At 34.3% G+C, this 18157-nt stretch overlaps 1 protein-coding gene across 2 annotated transcripts in view; it reads left to right on the top strand.

Moving 5' to 3' along the window:
* The window catches only part of LOC140439857 (ankyrin repeat and sterile alpha motif domain-containing protein 1B-like), a 192851-nt gene extending 175086 nt beyond the window's left edge, over positions 1 to 17765 (top strand). Inside the window, exons 16-20 of one of the 2 annotated variants that reach the window (XM_072530012.1) lie at positions 1781 to 2158; positions 9707 to 9946; positions 10031 to 10183; positions 13550 to 13681; positions 17039 to 17765. In XM_072530012.1, coding sequence (XP_072386113.1) covers positions 1781 to 2158; positions 9707 to 9946; positions 10031 to 10183; positions 13550 to 13681; positions 17039 to 17350 — 1215 coding nt within the window. In that variant the 3' untranslated portion in view covers positions 17351 to 17765. The remainder of the gene's footprint in view (positions 1 to 1780; positions 2159 to 9706; positions 9947 to 10030; positions 10184 to 13549; positions 13682 to 17038) is intronic. The other variant, XM_072530013.1, reaches the window with a different exon arrangement.
* Positions 17766 to 18157: the final 392 nt, after the last annotated feature.

The following is an 18157-nucleotide window of genomic DNA, read 5'->3' as shown; positions in this document are numbered from 1 at the left end:
TTAGATTGAAGGCGTGGTGTTCATGAAACTCTACGAGATTTCAACCTTGATAAGTGCCTTTGCTGGCCAACGTGGAATGGCATGAGTCACTCAATAATCACTTTCGTTGTGATGTCAGGAGGAGCAATTTGGATCAACGAGTATAAGTTATGAACTGGAGTAGGTTTCAAGCACCCGAATATTATTTGTCTGGTTTATAGCACAATCACGATTGAGTGATTCAAAACTGGAGCTTAATATTCCGCTGCAGAGAAATACCAAGCTATGGCTAATGTTCTTAGCACACTTGCTAAAGCTTCCCAACTTGTTCCACTTAGCTTACGTATTATGTTATTTCTTTAGGAAATATTTGCCTCTGTGTCTTCGCAGTAATCTGTAAATGTGAGAGTGCGGTCCAATTTTACCCCCAAGTACTTTGGTACTGTACATACTGTACAGGTCTCTGATAATTCTCCTCGTCATATTATGTTGTATTATTTATGTGTACCTAGACAGAGTGCTGAGGACAGTGTTTTTTGAGAGACCAAACTGTAGAAGATCTGTAGGCCGTTCCAGAAAAAGATGGAGGGATAATGTTAAAGCCGATTTACGTAGAATTTGAGTACAACAATGGAAAATGGAAGCGCAATATCGTAGAAAATAGAGCGCTATAGTAGATGCGGTGAAGACTCACCCCGAGTTCTAAAGTCAGTCAAGAAGAAGAAGACCTAGTTGCAAAGGATGAGGATAAAAATCCAGACGCATGAAAATGCTCCTTTTACGATTGATTTGTAATTGAAAACAAAAAAATTAACCTGTCTGAAATTAGGTTACCAAACGAGGAATTATAGTTAACTTCATCTAAGATAACCCCATTCCATTCCTGGTCCCAAGCCAATCAGTGTGACTGAAATAAAAAAAAAACAAAACAGCGAATTCGACAATCAATTGTTTGTATCCCTATTGGCCTTCCATGTTCTGCAAACCATTAATTTTTAATAGATCTAGTTGTGGAAAAACGCTCTCTTAGAGCCATCAAGCTTAGGTTACGATTGACGCTTTGCTTTTCTTCGGTGCCTCCCTATGCTCCTTGATCTTCATGTTCGGCCTTCTTGACGCTATGTCCGGTTACATGTTAAAACAGTACCTAAATATCTGTAAATCCTATTCGATTTCCCGAAAACAATGTCCGATTGCTCTTAAGCCAACTAGTTCCGTATTAAAAACTCTACTCCTTGTAAAAGATTAAAAAAAAAAACAAGAACCGCACACTGAGAAATTTTTGATCGGTACTTGACTTAAAATTTAAAATTTTTAGTGGTTAGCAAATTTGAATGAAACTAATTATTTATTGTTTTTGCCAAGATAAGCCTGTATACCAAATTTTATTAAAATAAAATAATTTATAATGTGTGTTTGGAGGTTACTTAGAATACTATTTACAGTAAAATAAAATTATAAGTATATTTTATGTCATTAGTATAAATGCAACAATACAACAATCGAATATTGCCTATAAAATTAAATTTTATTAAAATTGATTTCTATAAAGGTCGTTCACTTTTAAATCAACGATCAAAGATGCAAAAATAAATAATCGAATTCTACAGCAAGAGTTTATAAAATTCAAACTGAAATAATTGACCACTTCTACAGTAAGTGGTCAATTATTCAGTCACTGTCCTTTTCGAATGAAGCTGTAAACTTGTGTGTATCATTTTGGCTCTTTGTTCACCTTATTCAAATATATATAAAGATGTTATTGTAAATAAATTATGTTGGATGGGTACTTCTTTTGCAGAACGGCATTATGGAAGAATCGGACCTCAAGGATATGGGAATCACAAGTGAGCTCGAGCGCCAGATCATCTTAGACTCCATAAAAAGCCTGCCATCTAAAGTGACGGACAGTTCTTTAAATGTCTGCAACAATAATAACGAACAAAACACTGTCCGCTCCTGGCTAATAAGGATTAGTTTGGAGCAATACTATGAAACTTTCGTCAAACACCTTTATCATGATATGGAGAGAGTGAAGAGGATATGGGACGTTGAGTTGTCAGCTGTTTTGGATATTGAAAAAGTAGGGCATAGGAAGAGGATATTAGTTAGCGTTAGTAGCGGAGAACATATTGTAGCTGGACCAAAACTTGAAGCGATCACCGAGTTTGGTTCACTGGTAAGTTGTAAACATAATTAACATTTTAATTAAGTTTTAAAATTTAGTAACATTTTTGTGTCCTTTTTTTAGAAGCACATTAAAAAACGTTGAGTGTGCCATCATAACAGACTATGATATATGTAACTTTATGTTATGCTGTAGGTTTTTTAATTTTCTTTATCTATCATTTGTTTCATGAGAAAAGATTTTCTTTTTTCTTTCTATTTTCTTTTTATATTTTTTCTGTGGGTTCAGGGGTTAGGTGAAGTACACGTAGATTAACTAACATTATTTAACTCACTCAACTACCAAATTCCAAATATCTCATTAATAATTATAAATACACTAATATTTAGCGCCTCCAATTATATGGGTATCGTTTACAAAAACACTAGTATAATTACTGTCTATTAGAGCATTGTGACTCGTAACATCGCCCTCTTCTTTCAGGCTGTTCACCCTGAACAGTACCTTAGTGGACCAGGTCGATAGATTTTGCCCTCATAAAGACACAGTCTCTCCAGATGGACGACCTTTGGCTTGCTTCGTCGCGTCAGTTATACAAGGTTGTACCTATATACAAGGTTGCTTATCTTCTTAGTGACCAGGTACGATCCCTCTCAGGGCCACTGCAACTTGGAACTTAGTCCTTTCCTTGTTGGTAGAGCCAAACTGCATCACCTTCCTTGAAACTAACAAAAGTTAATTTTTGATCTAACGTAACCTTCATTCGGTCACTAGCGACATCGTGGACCTTAACCAGTCGATCCTTTAGATCGCTGACGTACTCGGGAAGTGTCTCTTAGTCTGTCTGGTAGATTGATGTAGCAGATCGGGGTAAGCTTCATCTCTCGACCAGTCAATAACATTGCTGGAGTGTAACCAGTTGCTGCATGTTGGGAGCTTCGGTAAACTAGCAGAAACGATGGCACTAGTTTGTACTATACTTTCTGGTTTTCATGTACAAACAGGGACAGATAGTTGTTGATGGTCCGGTTATGTCTTTCTACCATGCCGTCAGACTGAGGATGAAGCGGTGTTGTTCTGCTCTTCTTAATTCCGATCAAAGCCATCATGGTCTTCCAAACTTCTGATTCGAAGTTGAGCCCTGGTCATAATGAAGCAGAAGTGAAACCCCATGTTGCACCATGGAGTGGTTTGCACCATTCTTTCACATCTTGCCGACAAATAACCCGATAATACCTCTCACGAACTCTGGCCAGAGTCCTGTTGATCCCAAAATGCCCCCTGGAGCAGTTAACATGGAGTTCTGCAAGCACATTCTTGACACATGATATTGGAAGGACAATTTGGGGCACTGTTCCAGTTTCATCTAGACACCACATTTACGAGTGATAACGTCGTCTCGTAGACACAAGAAGTCCCACTGAAGGAAATAGCTCTTCACTGCTTGCTTATATTTGTCAATCTGCTGCCATTGTGGCCTAGCACTGTAGTCCAGTCACTGATGGACTATTTTTAGATCTGGATCTTTTTGCCGGTAAGCATGAAGATTTCCTTTGTTTAGAGTTTCTTCGTCACTTCCGTCCTCTATGGTTTTCAACTGTAGAATCTGGCCCTCTCGTTCTTCTTGGCACTCGCAGAATCGATGGCTTCTCCAGCCATCGAGCTATCTGGCCTTCAGCTGTCTTGAAATTGAGTAGCCATTGTAAGACGGAATGGTCGTTTCTTGTTAAGAATCTTCTGCCATAGGGGAACAAATGGTAGTGTTCCACTTCTGTAACGACTACCAATAACTCCTTTCTGGTGACACAGTATTTTCTTTTTGTTGTTTCCAGAGTTTTAACGAAGTATCCTATGACGTGCTCCTCACTCTCCTGCATTTGGAAAAGCACCGCAGTATCAAATAGGAGAACACCCTGTTCTTTCGGATATGTCAGGATTGGAGCCGTTGTCAATTTATATTTGAGTGTGGTGAAGGCAAGTTGGTGTCCAATCAAATGACAGCTTCCTCTCAGCAAGGTTATGGAGAGGTTTGTCAATCTCCTTAAAATCTTTCACTAAGCGATGACAGTAACTGCAAAGGCCAAATAAGCTTCGGACATCGTGTTGGTTTCTTACTGTGGGCCATTATTGTACTGCTTTAATTTTTGCTGGGTGTGCTGCAACTCCTGAAGATAAAATTATATGTCCAACGAAACTAACTTTTTCTTGAAAGAGCTCGCACTTGGCATTTACTTGTAGGAGAGCGTTCCAAAGTCTGGTGAAAGTTTCTTTTAAATTAGCAAGGCGTTCGTCGAAATCTTTTTCGATGACCATGATGTCGTTGAGGTATAGTCGAGGTATACCAGACAGGTTTTTCATGTAAGTTTCCCCACGTAAGTCCACGTGGCAAGTGCGTTATACAATCCTAATGGCATCACTTTGAATTGGTAGAGCCCGCTTCGAGCAGAAAATGTTGTCTTTTTTCTGTCTTTGCGACAATGCTATCCTTTAATATTTGGCAGCATTCTCTTTCTAGTCGTTATATCTGCTGAATATCCACATCGCGCAGGACATCAAGGAAACATTGAATGGTGAATTGGTGTAGGAACTCTTCCGGGGCTTTGGAGTCGTGTCATATTTTTTTCTTCCGCTCCGTATTCTAGCACAGATTCGTTGGAGTCTTGGATATGCACTTTTAGTTGAGTCTAATATGCTTGTTTCGAATATTAGCTGCCATATCTTAGTTCTATAGCCAATAAGATGATCTCATAGTTCTTTTGTGCGTCCTCTAGGATGTTTTGAAGAATTTCAATAGCCTTATCTCTGTTGCGTTCTATTTATATGTTTATCCATTATTTTGTGCAGCTGCTTCAAATTGTCATCTATATACTGGCCAGGAGGTCTTGCCGTCAAATGTAGGAGGCTTATTTATTCCATTGACATACTTAAGTCAGCTAAGTCCAGGAGTTTAGTTTTGCGTATAATACTTTTGATATAACCCATAAGAAGAAATCGAATAAAGTCAGATTAAGTGATCGTGGTAACTATTCCATTGATCTTTGCTTTCCTACCCATCAATTCGGAAATATAAGACTGAAGTTCTGCCGGGCATTGATTTAGTAACGGGGCAGTACTCTAAGTAATGAATGTGTTGCAGTGAATTTCTTCAATCAAATTTAGAATTTTCTTTGTAATTTTTTTTCTAATGTTAATTTTTAAATATATATATATATATATATATATATATATATATATATATATATATTTATTTAATATTTTCAAAACAATTGAAAGTAGATATAACATTGTACACGAAATGTGTCTTAAATTTTCTGAAGAATCAAAAAATTGCATAACATACGGAATATTGTATTGAAAAGAAGAAATTTGGTATCGACCACCATTATCTGTTACATTTTTATATTACATGTTGAGCTTTTTCTTTGAACACGCCTCCATTTATTTGTGTTTAAATTTATTCCAGTTGAGTGATATACACAATATATGTAAGTAGTAAACGCTGAAACAACAAGGGGGTATCATCATCGTGTTCCCTCTTTCAGCGCTTCAATGTGCAACCGTCTGAGACCCGATCCGAGAAAATTAGACCATAAATATAGCAACTAAAGCAAGTATACTTAACTAACAAAGTTAGAGGCGTTACTGACGATTTATTGATTTTGAGAGTTAATTGATTAGTTTATGGAAAAATTTGATCTTAATTTTTCTTGTTAGTGATTTAATTTATTTTTTTTGTAACCCAATACTCCAACTAATGTTGACCTCTAATTATTATCTGATTCATGTTTTGCTGCCGTTTCAGTCTACTAAAGAACACGAAGATTTTTCTCCTCTGCCAGCAGGTTTTCATTTTAATGTAATATTCTTTTTTTAGAGAGAGGGATAAGATTCCTGATGTACGAACATACCGAAGATACAAGAATGTGTGCGGTGGAGGTTGCGGTCGAGGTTTACATCAATCAATAACGGGCAGAACATACCGAAAACACCTTCTTTTCAGTGTTTTTTGCGGTTACTGAGGTGACTGACATGTGTTCCGGGAAAGTTAGGGTGAACGGGTGATACATCCTTGGTATGGGCGATCTCATAAGAAAATGAAGGTTTGTTTTGACATCGATGTATCGACCGCGACCTCCACCGCACACATCCATGTATCTTCGGTATGTCCGTACCCTTTATCACCTTATCTTTCAGAACTTGACGATCTTGGAGGTCATTAGCTGAAATTTTCGCTTGTTACAAATCTTTTTTAAACTGGTTTGCCTATTTTGAATAAAATGGTGGGTAAGGCTAAGGGTAAGTCCTTAAGGATTTATAACTTCTAGGTGATCATAAAACATTATTTTCCGTTTTCTCACGTTGGTATCAATGTCTTTCAGGTGTTCATATAACTCACCATTACGTCTTCGGCGAAACTTTTATTTACTTTAACTGGTCCTGAGATTTTTCTCAAAATTTTCATGCCATTTATTTCAAGTTTTCGTAGTGATACTATCTTTACGATACTTAAACATTCGAATGTATAATAGGTCTGACGGTCTGATCGCTGTAATATAGTATAAAGAATTTATATTAACTAAGCATTATTAAATAACTATTTTAAAAGTTAAAAATTTTACATAATTAAATACTACTCATTGTACAATTATTATTTTATGCATAGCAAAACAGTGATTTATGTAAACAACATTTCTTTACACACGAAAAATCAGTAATATTTGTAGGGGCCGTGGCAGCCCTATGACTTAAGCCACAAATGAATTCTACATATTTTCTTCAGTTTGCGCGTAACTTACGTCTATTGCTATCCTTGGTGGAGTGTACCAAAATAAAAACTCCTCTATAATACGAGGGCTAGGTAAAAAGTCCTCGGCGTGTTCCATAACTGACATTGCTATAAATTAAAGTACATTGTTTAATTGGCATAGCTATTTTAGAACTAAATATTAAAGGGTAATTTAATCAGTGATAATATATTTTATGTAGTAGTATAGTAGTTTAGTCAGTTTATTAACTGATATTTTTTTGTGACGAAACTTTTGGACATGTGAATGTTCCATAATTACATTAATCGTTTTTGTTGTTTGTTGACTATGCATAAATCGTAAGAAAATTATGAGAATTTTTTTAGTTAAACGAACAGATGATAACACGCAGCAATAAAAATATACTTTAAGGATGGAATCCGGTTAAAGTTAGACAAGATATACCGAATTAACACTTTGACTGCGCACTTTTTAAGGATAATGTATGCCTGGTGCGGAAGAGTATTTTTGTAAAAATGCTTATGTATTTGTTGTTAAGAGAACAGTGTTAATACTTTAAATGCTATATACAGGGTGTTAACTAATTTTTGACTTGCTACTTACATGTGCGCCATGCGCACCCTGGTAAGATTTTCTTGCTGACTGGCGCTCAAGTAAGTCTTACCAATTTAATTTCTATTTTTGTCAACAAATAAATAAAAGTCAACTAAAATAAGGATAATTATATATTGCATAAAAAACATTACAGTTTTCCAATTCAAAAAACTAAAAACTCACAACGTCAAACAAACTAAATTATAATAATTGCATAACAAAAAAAAATAAAAAACTTGACTTAAAGCATGAAAATCAGTAAAGCACTTGCCAACACAAAGTCCAGGTTTTTCTGGACGGTTTTCACAATGATTGTTTGTTTTCGTAAGTTATTTTCTGAAAATTGCCTACAACGTTTTCTTTGTGTTTTGCCGGTATGACTTCTGCAGAAATTTTAGTAATAATATGTGGTGCTTTGTTGTTTGTAATAATTTTATTTTGTGTAGAGTCACATACAATGTCACATAGAGGGGCATTTTATGACCTGAATACTTATTGTATAACAAATGTGAATTTAGTAGCATTAGTTGAAGGAAATGTATTCCTAATTCTTTATACCACCTCAACGTGTTTCTATGAATGGGGTAGTAGGAAGTCAGTTGATCTTGTCGGTCAACTCCTTCCATATGCTTATTGTAATGAAATATGGGAGCAGGTTTGCTCTTTGTTTGTTGTCTTTTGTCTATATATTCAATTATGTCTTTTTCAAATTCGTTGAATATATACAAAACGTCCCTTTTGTCTTTCCATTTTCCTACCAATATGTTATTATAGTAAGCTGCAACTGTTTTACCTTTCTTTAATCTTTGTGCTATTACTCCTCTAGGATTTTCTTTTCGTTTGACGTTGAAGGTGCTAGTGCAGTGTGTACTTCGTGAGCTAAATAGTGAGCTAAGTTATATGAATTATAAAAGTTGACCATCTAGATACGATGTGCAGAATCTAGATAGTCCTCCAATAGATACTGAATCACTTTACTTGTATGACCTTTCCCTCCCATATTGTCGGCGCTGCTCCAGTATACAACAAAGTTTCAAACAAAATTAAACCGTTTGGTTTAGTTAACATGTATACCTATATTTCGTATTTATGGCATTTGTTTTTGATGTAGTGGCGAAAAATCAGACGTTTAATTTTTATCAGACGATCTGTAGACTTTTGTTGGTCATTATTGATAAAATGCCATCTCATGATTAATAAAAATCTCTCACGACTCATGCGTTCAGCGAAGCATTTTATATTAAACAGATAGTGACCTTTCCATTAATCTTGTAATCTATTAACTTTATTATTCCTGCGTGCAACACTAGTGCTAAGAAAGTCAACATTTCTTCGAATGTAACAGGTTTCCATCGTGTCACTTTGGACTTCTCAGTAATTCTTTCCGAACAAAAAAGCTTTTCAGCATAACGATTAGTTTCCTCAATAACTAAATTTACTAGTTCATCATCAACAATAAATCTAAAAAAATCGATAGGTGCCTTAGTGCCTGGAATTGTTTGTAGAAGTTGCTTTTTTTTAGCCAACTAGAACTTTTTTATTTCCCCCGGTATATCGGACCACTACAAAATACCATCAATAACATCATTTGTAACCTCCGACTCTTGAATAGATATATCATAAATTGCACCTATAACATTTTTTTTTATCAAAGTACCATAAAAATTAATTACCTATATTACCTTCCTCATCATCTGTATGCTCTTCCGAATTTGATTCACTCCAACCGCAGTCCCGTCCACTTATATCAAAATCTAAGTAATCATCATCATCGGAATTTTGCAATATGTTTAAAAGTTCTTCTTCTATTAAAAATATTTTACGTTTTTTTGGTTTTGATGGACCTGCCACATGCCACATCATTATACATATTTAGTTAATAGTTTTAGTTAGGTTATGTTCCAAACAACACTCTTACAGATTCACAAACATGTACCTCTAATGCTGTTGAAATACTAACGTGTTTATTTTCAACGAATTTATGGCTTACCAGCGAGTCATGCGCATCTGACCAAGGAACGATGTGGCCCACATGAGAACCATGCGCTGTCAAAGTGTTAAGAGGGAGTACATTGAGAAAGTTTTGCATTTTTTATACGATAAGAAATTTTCGTTTTTTTTTTATTATTAGTACCTACTGAAACTTTTCATCTTAGATTTAATAGTTTTAATTAGCTATTGTTACGATAAAAATATACATTACTCTTTCTTTTAATATATGTTTTTGTCCTTATAATAGAAAAATACTCAACCGGTCCCAGAACTACCTTCACCATCAACGTATTCGGTGAACAGCAACACAGGAACAATTAGACACAGGCACAAGAAATCAAGACCAGCACCACCTCCTCCAGTAAAAAAGGAACCAGAGAAGAGATTGCCCACTGAAATTTATGTCGGTGGTAGCAATTCCATAAAGTCGCAATGGAGACACCAGCCAATACTTTTGATAACGAGTTTTGTTAAGTATACTGCCAATGTAAGTGATTAGGACATAACATTAATAACTAAAACAGTAGTTTGTGTAGATGAAAGTATGGTTAATTATTTTTGTTTTCTTTAGTATCTAGGTTCGACACTTATTAAAGAATTTAAGGGTACTGAATCAACTAAGAAATCAATCCAGACTGTGATAAAGTCAAAGGATCATCCTAGCGAAGAAATATGTCTTTCTATTTCGTACAAAGGAGTCAAATTTATTAATCCTATTGCACAGGTAAGTTCAGTTTCATACATAGCTAATATTGTTTTTTTATTATTAACAAAATCGCATCAGCCAAATTGGCTATTAGCGAAACAGTAGTAGCGAACAATAATTTGTAGTACATTTATATGTTAGTTTACATAAATAGCGTTTAAAACATTAATTGAAGTTCAGAAACTTTTTATTTTTGATATATTGCACTGTAGACCTAAAATATCACCAAGTTTCTTTGGTATATTGTACAAAATGCGCTTTGGGGTTAATGCTGGACATTTATCTAATATATTTAATCTAATATGTTAATTTTTCATCATAGTTGTCACATCTTGGTTCTTGTTTTTTGAAAAACACATAGCTATTAGTTAACCGCGTATGACCCAGTCGGAGTCGCGTTAATATAACCTCTCCGACTTGTTGGTAATGTGGGCCAGGGTTTTATCGTTTTTTTGCTGTCGCGTAGCTTGACCGATGAGACTTTCCACTTTTCTTCCCATATATATTGCACTTTACATTTAACCGCTGCTTTGACATCCGCACTCCTAAATGTTTTAGTACACTCCGAACTATCATTACTTGCAGCTACTTTTGCAGCATTGTCTGCCTCTTCATTTCCTTGAATTCCAATATGGGATGGTATCCAGAATAATATAATATTTTTCCATTCAGTTGAGCAGTATGCACTTATTGTTTTATCTTGATGACCAAAGTATTAGTTTGGTAGACATATTGGATTGACCGTACGGACCTTAGAGAGTCTGTGAGTATAATATACTTGGTATTATTGGATGCGTTGACAACAAGGGTGGCCTGGTATAGAGCATATAGTTCAGCAGAGTAAATGGAGTACTCTGAACTGATTTAAGTAGCTTCTAATTCTTGTGTAGAAGGGTTTGGTCTTTCTCGGCTTATTTATGAAGAGATTTGGGAACTTTTCTGTAAAACAATTTTAAATAGTAGGGTTTTTTGCTTCTTTCGCCTTAAGTAATCCAACTTTAGACATAGGAATCCCCCAAATCAATCCAGTGTTTTCTTTTTTGCGCCACTTGCTTCCAGTTGTGTCCTCCGATCTTCTTAATATCATCAGCCCATCTCATTTGTGGTCTTCCTCTGCTTTTCTTTCCTAACCATGGCCTCTATTGTTGTATTTAGTGGTTCCATCTTTTATCCTTTAGTCGGGCATTGTGTCCTGCGAAGCTCCATTTTAATTTGACAGCATGTTCCAATGCGTCTTTTACGTTGGTTTTGCTTTTAATCCATTTGTTTATGTTTTTGTCTATGTCTCACCCCGAGCATTGATTTTTCCATCGCTTTTTCTGTCTTTACGATTTTATCCATATTAGACTTGGTGAGTGTCCACGTCTGTAAACCATACGTGAATATAAGGAGGATACACTGACTGTAAATTCTGGTTTTTTTGCGGCGTATGCTACACTTAAATAAAGGCTGCTCTCTTCTAAGCACGGTTCACCAATGTCACAATAAATAATTTCGATTGGTGTTGTGCCAAAAAGCTCCAGGTATTATACATAAAGATAGATTATGAAGAATGTCAAGTTTTTTTAGTAGGGTCTTAGTGGCTGTAGAATACACAGTAGATCCATAATCTAATTATGATCTGATTAATGTTCTGTATAACATTAAAAGTATTTGGCGATCTGCACCCCATTATTTATTGGCCAGAGTTTTTAGAAGAGTTAATCGCTTGTCAAAAGATAGGATCAAATTTGTTATATGAAGTTTCCAGCTTAGAGTTTCTTCGAATGTCATACCCAAGAACTTTATTGACATTACACGTTTTAGGTTCTCATCACATAGTCTTAGGTTGGTGATTATATATATATATATATATATATATATATATATATATATATATATATATATATATATATATATATATATATATATATGTAAATAAGGATCACTCGAAGAGTGCTGGGTTTTTCGGTCAAAAGGTGGAGAAAAAAGACAAAGAAGTTGGCTACTTCATTTATTTATTTGAGGACGTTTCGCTCTCTATTCAGAAAGCATCATCAGTTATGTGTTACCTCAAAAAGACATGTAGCAGTCAGTGGTGTAAAATGTAAAGAAGCTTAAGATACTTGACATTAAATAATTAGGATGTATAAACAATCAATTGAAACTAAATACAGTTTACAATTTGATTCAAACATAGCACATCATGTGGTTATTGTATATGTAATTTAAAAAAGTATGTAAAAAACTTATGTAAAAAATAAGTATTTGCCCAGAACTAACAAGATCATAAGATCACACTTCCAACAGTATGATATTAATTTTATTTTATTTTTAGCTTAGGTAACATTATTGAAAAGATTGAGTTTTTTATAGTAATATTATAAAAGGTGTAATGAAGTTACCACAAAAGCTTCCAATGCTTACAGGAGACACCCGGCAAATGGGAGCACATTTCAGATCCACATACCCATCACGTGAAAAGACAGTGTCCTTGATGTCAAAACATGACACACAACAAGGCGAGTTACCAACCGCTAATGCAACAAAGCGGTAAGTTTGTAAGCATTGGAAGCTTTTGTCGTAACTTCATTACACCTTTTATAATATTACTGTAATAAACTCTTGTTAGTTAATATTATTTATTTTTTATTTAGTGTCATATCTCTATCAACCCAAAGAGCAAGCAGGTTTCAGATCGGATTATGATCCAAACAACGACTATAGTAACTATACTATGGTATGGAGAGATTTATTTTCTTAGCAAAAGTCCATATACTCTTAGCAAATAATTGCCCTGAGATAGTCACCGTATACTGCTATAAAACAAAAGAGATGAATGTTCAGCATCCACGTCATAACACATTTTGGCAAAAAATCTAGCTATGTGGGTTCTGCTTTTAATAAAATGTAATGCCTACATCAGTAGTTTTAAGATGTTGCTCAAATCTTTATTAAATTTTTCTGCTGCCAAAGACTCCCTGTGTATAATAAAGTGAGTCCAAAGAGAATTAGGTGATTTGGACTGAAGTCGTGATTTTACTCCCTGGTAATAGCCCGCTATTGATCGTGTCCCATCTGTACATTTTCTTGTTTTTCTATCTCCTTATATGCAATTCTGCTACCTCTGGATTGCTACCTCTATGGAAGGTTGCCACTCCATATTTTGCGCAATCCATATTTTTTGGGGAAAATAGGGAAATAGAAACACCTTGTCTCTCTCTCCGTTGTAGTTTATTCATTCATGGTTTACGGCTAACTACAGGAATTCACTTTCCATGTGGATTTTAAATTTAAGATAACTATCTAGAAAGGTTTTGAAACTGTGTTTAAACCTTGAACGGGCTTAATCCCATATAAACATAATATTTCTCAATCTAGAATTCAGAATAAGTTTTGTTACAGAAAGTAATTTGTGAACATGAGATTAAAAATATGAACTGCGTTTGTCAGGATATGGAAAGTCAGTCATACTTCGCATACATAACCAAGGATGGTGAGTCCTTCTATTGCCACGTTTTTCAAGCAGTGTCACCTGTAAGTATTATATTATTAGTAATTGCAGATCCTATCCTATATATTAAAATGTATAAATAATGTTTAAAATATTTATTTTGATGAAATCCGAATATTAACTACCATACATTAATTATTATCTATTTACACACTGAATTAACAGTTTAGGAAGCATATAAAAGGTACAGGGTAAAAACGAACATATTAGAAAAAATGAAAAAAATTCGGTTTACCTTTTCACACTTTCTGTTTGCCGTGTATTTTATCTTGACAAATCGTCAACGGAAACAACAAACGTAGTCCTGAGATATTCAAGGTTTTAAATATCTATTGCAGGGGAAAACCAACGTAGTCAACATGGGAATAACCGCCACAGTAGATAAAATTCGTTATTATTCTCATGCAAGTCATCGCTGTGTTTATTAGTTGTTTATTCGACAGGTTTATTCAAGTTTCTTTTTTAAGTTGTTAAGAAGTATTCAGTATTCTTCAGTTTTAAGAGCCTCTTTTGAAAGTTTTAGTATTAAAAATGTCAGGCAGAGACGAAAATCGGAAAAGACTGTCAGTGCAACCGATATAAGTGCTTTCAGAATATGTCTATTGCCGAACAAAGTGATTTAATAAGACAGTTTAATAACATTGGCCGTGAAAATGGTAATGATATCCAAAATAGTTACTTATCTGGACTTATCTCATTACGACCTGTGTTTCAACGAAGGCCAAGGAAAAACCGAAAAGATGCTAGATTGAATGAAAGCTCCTACAGCTGCAAAGTAAGAATTAGAAATGATAGTTCAGTAGAAGTACCAACATGTTTTAAAGCGTTTTAATCACTGATTGGAATTAAAGCCTTCCGATTACATACAATAAAAATATCTTTAAGAACAACTGGCAAGGCGCTGATCGATTGAAGGGGAAAGCATACCAATAGACCTCATAAGGTAGATCAACAAACTTGTAAATTGTTGTTGCAGTTTTTTGGCTCATTAAAGGGATGTAAAGTGCACTACAATTTGAAGGACTCTAACAGAGTTTACTTCTTGAAAGATATGAATGTTAAAAAGCTGCTTAAATTATTTTTTACTAAACATCCATATATTGAGATGTGTTATGAAACATTCAGGCAAATATTTGTGTCAGAGTTTAACATCTTTTTCGGTTACCCACGAACTGGAACGTGCTGTTGGTGTGACTAGCAGAAAATTAATTATTAAGCTTGAGCTGAACCAAAATTGCCGTTTTCAAAAGTAATGACGAAAAAGTAAAGTTAGAGAACGATATCTGGAAGATAGAATTTGAAAAGACACTCATGTTGAAGAAGGCCGATTGGTTTTATGAATTAAAAAGGCGTGCAAAAACTGAAGCTAGAAAGTCATCAACTGTAGAGGCTTTCACTAGAGACTTCGGAGAAAAAATCTCCATACTTCGAATATAACTTCACTGAAGTGTATTTTAGAAAACTGCCACAGTGAAGTGTCATATTTTGTCAACTGGTATTTCAATCATGTAGACCTACGACCAAACCATCGCAAAAATGCTGTTGCAGATGACGTTGCCATAATGCTCTACCATTTTTAACACATACCTGGATCCTGCTGTTAAAAAACTTTATGTGTTTGTCGATTTTAGTGGAGGACAAACAAAAATCACACTATCATCCAGCTCTTCCACTACGTAGGTGCTACACTAAAAAGATTTGACACTGTGACAATTACTTACCCAGTGTGCGGCCATTCCTTGATGAAACAGGACAAAACCATGCGATTGCTCCCCAAAAGTGCAAGAGTTGAAACCTCAGATGATGGCTGAAGACAGGTTATAAAAGCAGCGCGAATCAAGCCACATTCGTTTGTTGTTGTATCATGTGAACAAATTATGTTTAAAGAGTGGGGTACATTTTTGTCCTCGAAGTTCTACAAGAAGAAATTTTCTTTTCCTATTCGGCAGTAAAACAGTTAATGTTTTTTTAAACAAAATGCAATACCCTGGATCACAGGGAAAGATATAACGGGTCTTTCACGTCATCTCTAGTAAAAGATCAAAGGAAGAACCAGAAGGGGAAATCAAAGGTACCCGATTTTCAAGAACCCAATCAGCTAAAACCAACTTCTTACTGCCAATCAGTCTGAGTTACCATCTGAGCCCTATGATGTTTCCGACGATTAAAGCAATTTCTAGAAATCACATTAACTTTTACGAAATAAAAAAATAATAAAAGCAAACATTTTTTGATCTGTTCAACGGAAGAACCAACTCAGTCCACATTTTGTTTAAATAAAAAATATCTAGCTACAAAATAGTAATTCAATCATAACATTATTCCAGCTATTTATATAAAGTACATAGGTATCGAATTAAATATATAAAAATATTTAGCTAAAATTTAAAAAAGCATAGGATTTTTATCGTTTTAAATTTTGTTTTCTTTCTGTTCTCTCTTCTTCTCTTTCACCTAAAAAATATACTTTGACTTTGTTGCCCTTTCCTCTGTACCCTTCATATGACTATGTTTTTTAAACAGAAGTTGTGCCTCACTATTTTTAGCTTATTCAATGGGTTTTCGAGCAAGCCTTATTCGCTTGATAAAAGTAAAAAAATAATAATTATGTACGCTTAAAGCTAGTTTAAAAAAAATATTAATTCAGTTGTAGCCTAACTGATTTTATTGGAGATTTACAAAGGCTAAATTAAAAATTTGTTTTGATATCGCATATAATTTACTATTTTCTGACAAGTAATCGTCAAAAATAAAGAAAGTAAGAAACGAGTATTTAATCACGATCAAACGTTAAACTCCAGCGAAAAAATTACCATGGTATATGTTCTGTGTATTTAACAGTCTGGCAATTATTGAATTGATAGCGGAAATGAATACTATGACAGAAAGTGCGAATTACAGATTCTGTAAGGATGATGATGAGATATCGGAAACGTTCTGTGCAACTGTCCAGGAGTGGATAGGTTAAGGCTTAATACATTTGAGCATTATCAACTGGAGCCCTACGACTTCGTAGAAATGTCACATAAGGCCATAATAGACTTTGTTAAAAAACTGGGCTAAAGGGACATCTTTAACCTAGGGATAGCCACAATAGACCTCTTAGGTCAAGTGGAAGGGTGGTTAAGCATCCACTAGTATTGAATTGAACCTAACTATTATGAGTGAATTCGCTCTGTACAATCTAATAAAAGATTAATACTAGAAAAGTATAAAGAAAACAATAACGATGTAGACACCATAGACGCACAAGAAAAGCTACATAGAATTCTTAAATCGTTAGAGCGCGTACTAAAGTTATCGAATTAAGTTATGCTTAAAACGTTTAATTTTGCATAACTTTTGCTCGTCTATTATATTTATTTCTTTCTAAATCATAGGAGCAAGCCATCGATATCATCCTCACTCTAGGTCAGGCCTTCGAGCTAGCCTACCAGATGGCGGTTAGAGACCAAGTCACCAGTAAAGGTAAGTCCCAAAAAGACACCAACAAACCAGCTGTCAGTCCCGGAGCAGTATCGTCGAATAGTAGAGACTTTAAAGATACTAGCACTCGAAATGCTGATGTCAAATTGAATGGGCATCCATTAAAGATGATGCCGTTGACCCTATCGATAGCAGCGGAGCCAGGCAGCGAGACTACTTTGCAGACAACTCCAAGTAAAGTAAGTTCTAAAAAGGCTCAGCAATAATTTGATGGTTTCATTGACTGGTGTTTCAGTTTAGTCAAGATTGGCTTGAGGTTGTGCTAAGATGTGATTTTTTTATTGTAGCAGGATTGTCCTCTTGGTCGAAATTATTTTTGGGAATGCAATAAAATTTTAAATTTTTATAAAAATTATTTTCTTGTGACACTCATTAATTTGTATTTAATTCATGCAAAGTTAATGATTTAAAAAATAAAAATTTTAAATTTTCCAAAAGTAATTTCGTCTTGCGTATTGTAGTAAAAGGTCAAAATGTACATTTGAAAATATTATACGGCAGTGATTATATGTTTGATATTTTTTCGAGCTAGCCAACTTTTTAACCCAGTTAAAAATCCAATAATAATAATATCTTAATGTTAAAACCAATATATTTAAAAATTATAAAAAAAAAATGAAAATTTTTGTCTGATCCTTCTACTAACAATTAAGAATGCGTTTTTTGTTTGTTTTTTAATATATATAACTATAACCAAAATATATTTTATAACCAAAATTTACTTTTTTGAAATTTTCATCTATTTTGCTTATCACAGAAAAGTTACAATTCTGTATTGCATTTTGATTCATTGAAGCCAATTTTAAATAAAAACCCAAATATATATATATATATATATATATATATATATATATATATATATATATATATATATAAATATATATATATATATATATATATATATATATATATATATATACAGATTGAACGAATTTAAAACGGAACATACAATTTAATATATGTCTGTTTGAACTGCATTTGAAATAGTGGACCAATATAAAACTTGGACAAAA

The sequence above is a fragment of the Diabrotica undecimpunctata genome, chromosome 4 (assembly GCF_040954645.1).
Source record: "Diabrotica undecimpunctata isolate CICGRU chromosome 4, icDiaUnde3, whole genome shotgun sequence".
Classification (NCBI taxonomy): domain Eukaryota; kingdom Metazoa; phylum Arthropoda; class Insecta; order Coleoptera; family Chrysomelidae; genus Diabrotica; species Diabrotica undecimpunctata.
The sequence above is the reverse complement of the archived record's forward strand: the minus strand, read 5'-3'. Positions and strand labels throughout refer to the sequence as shown.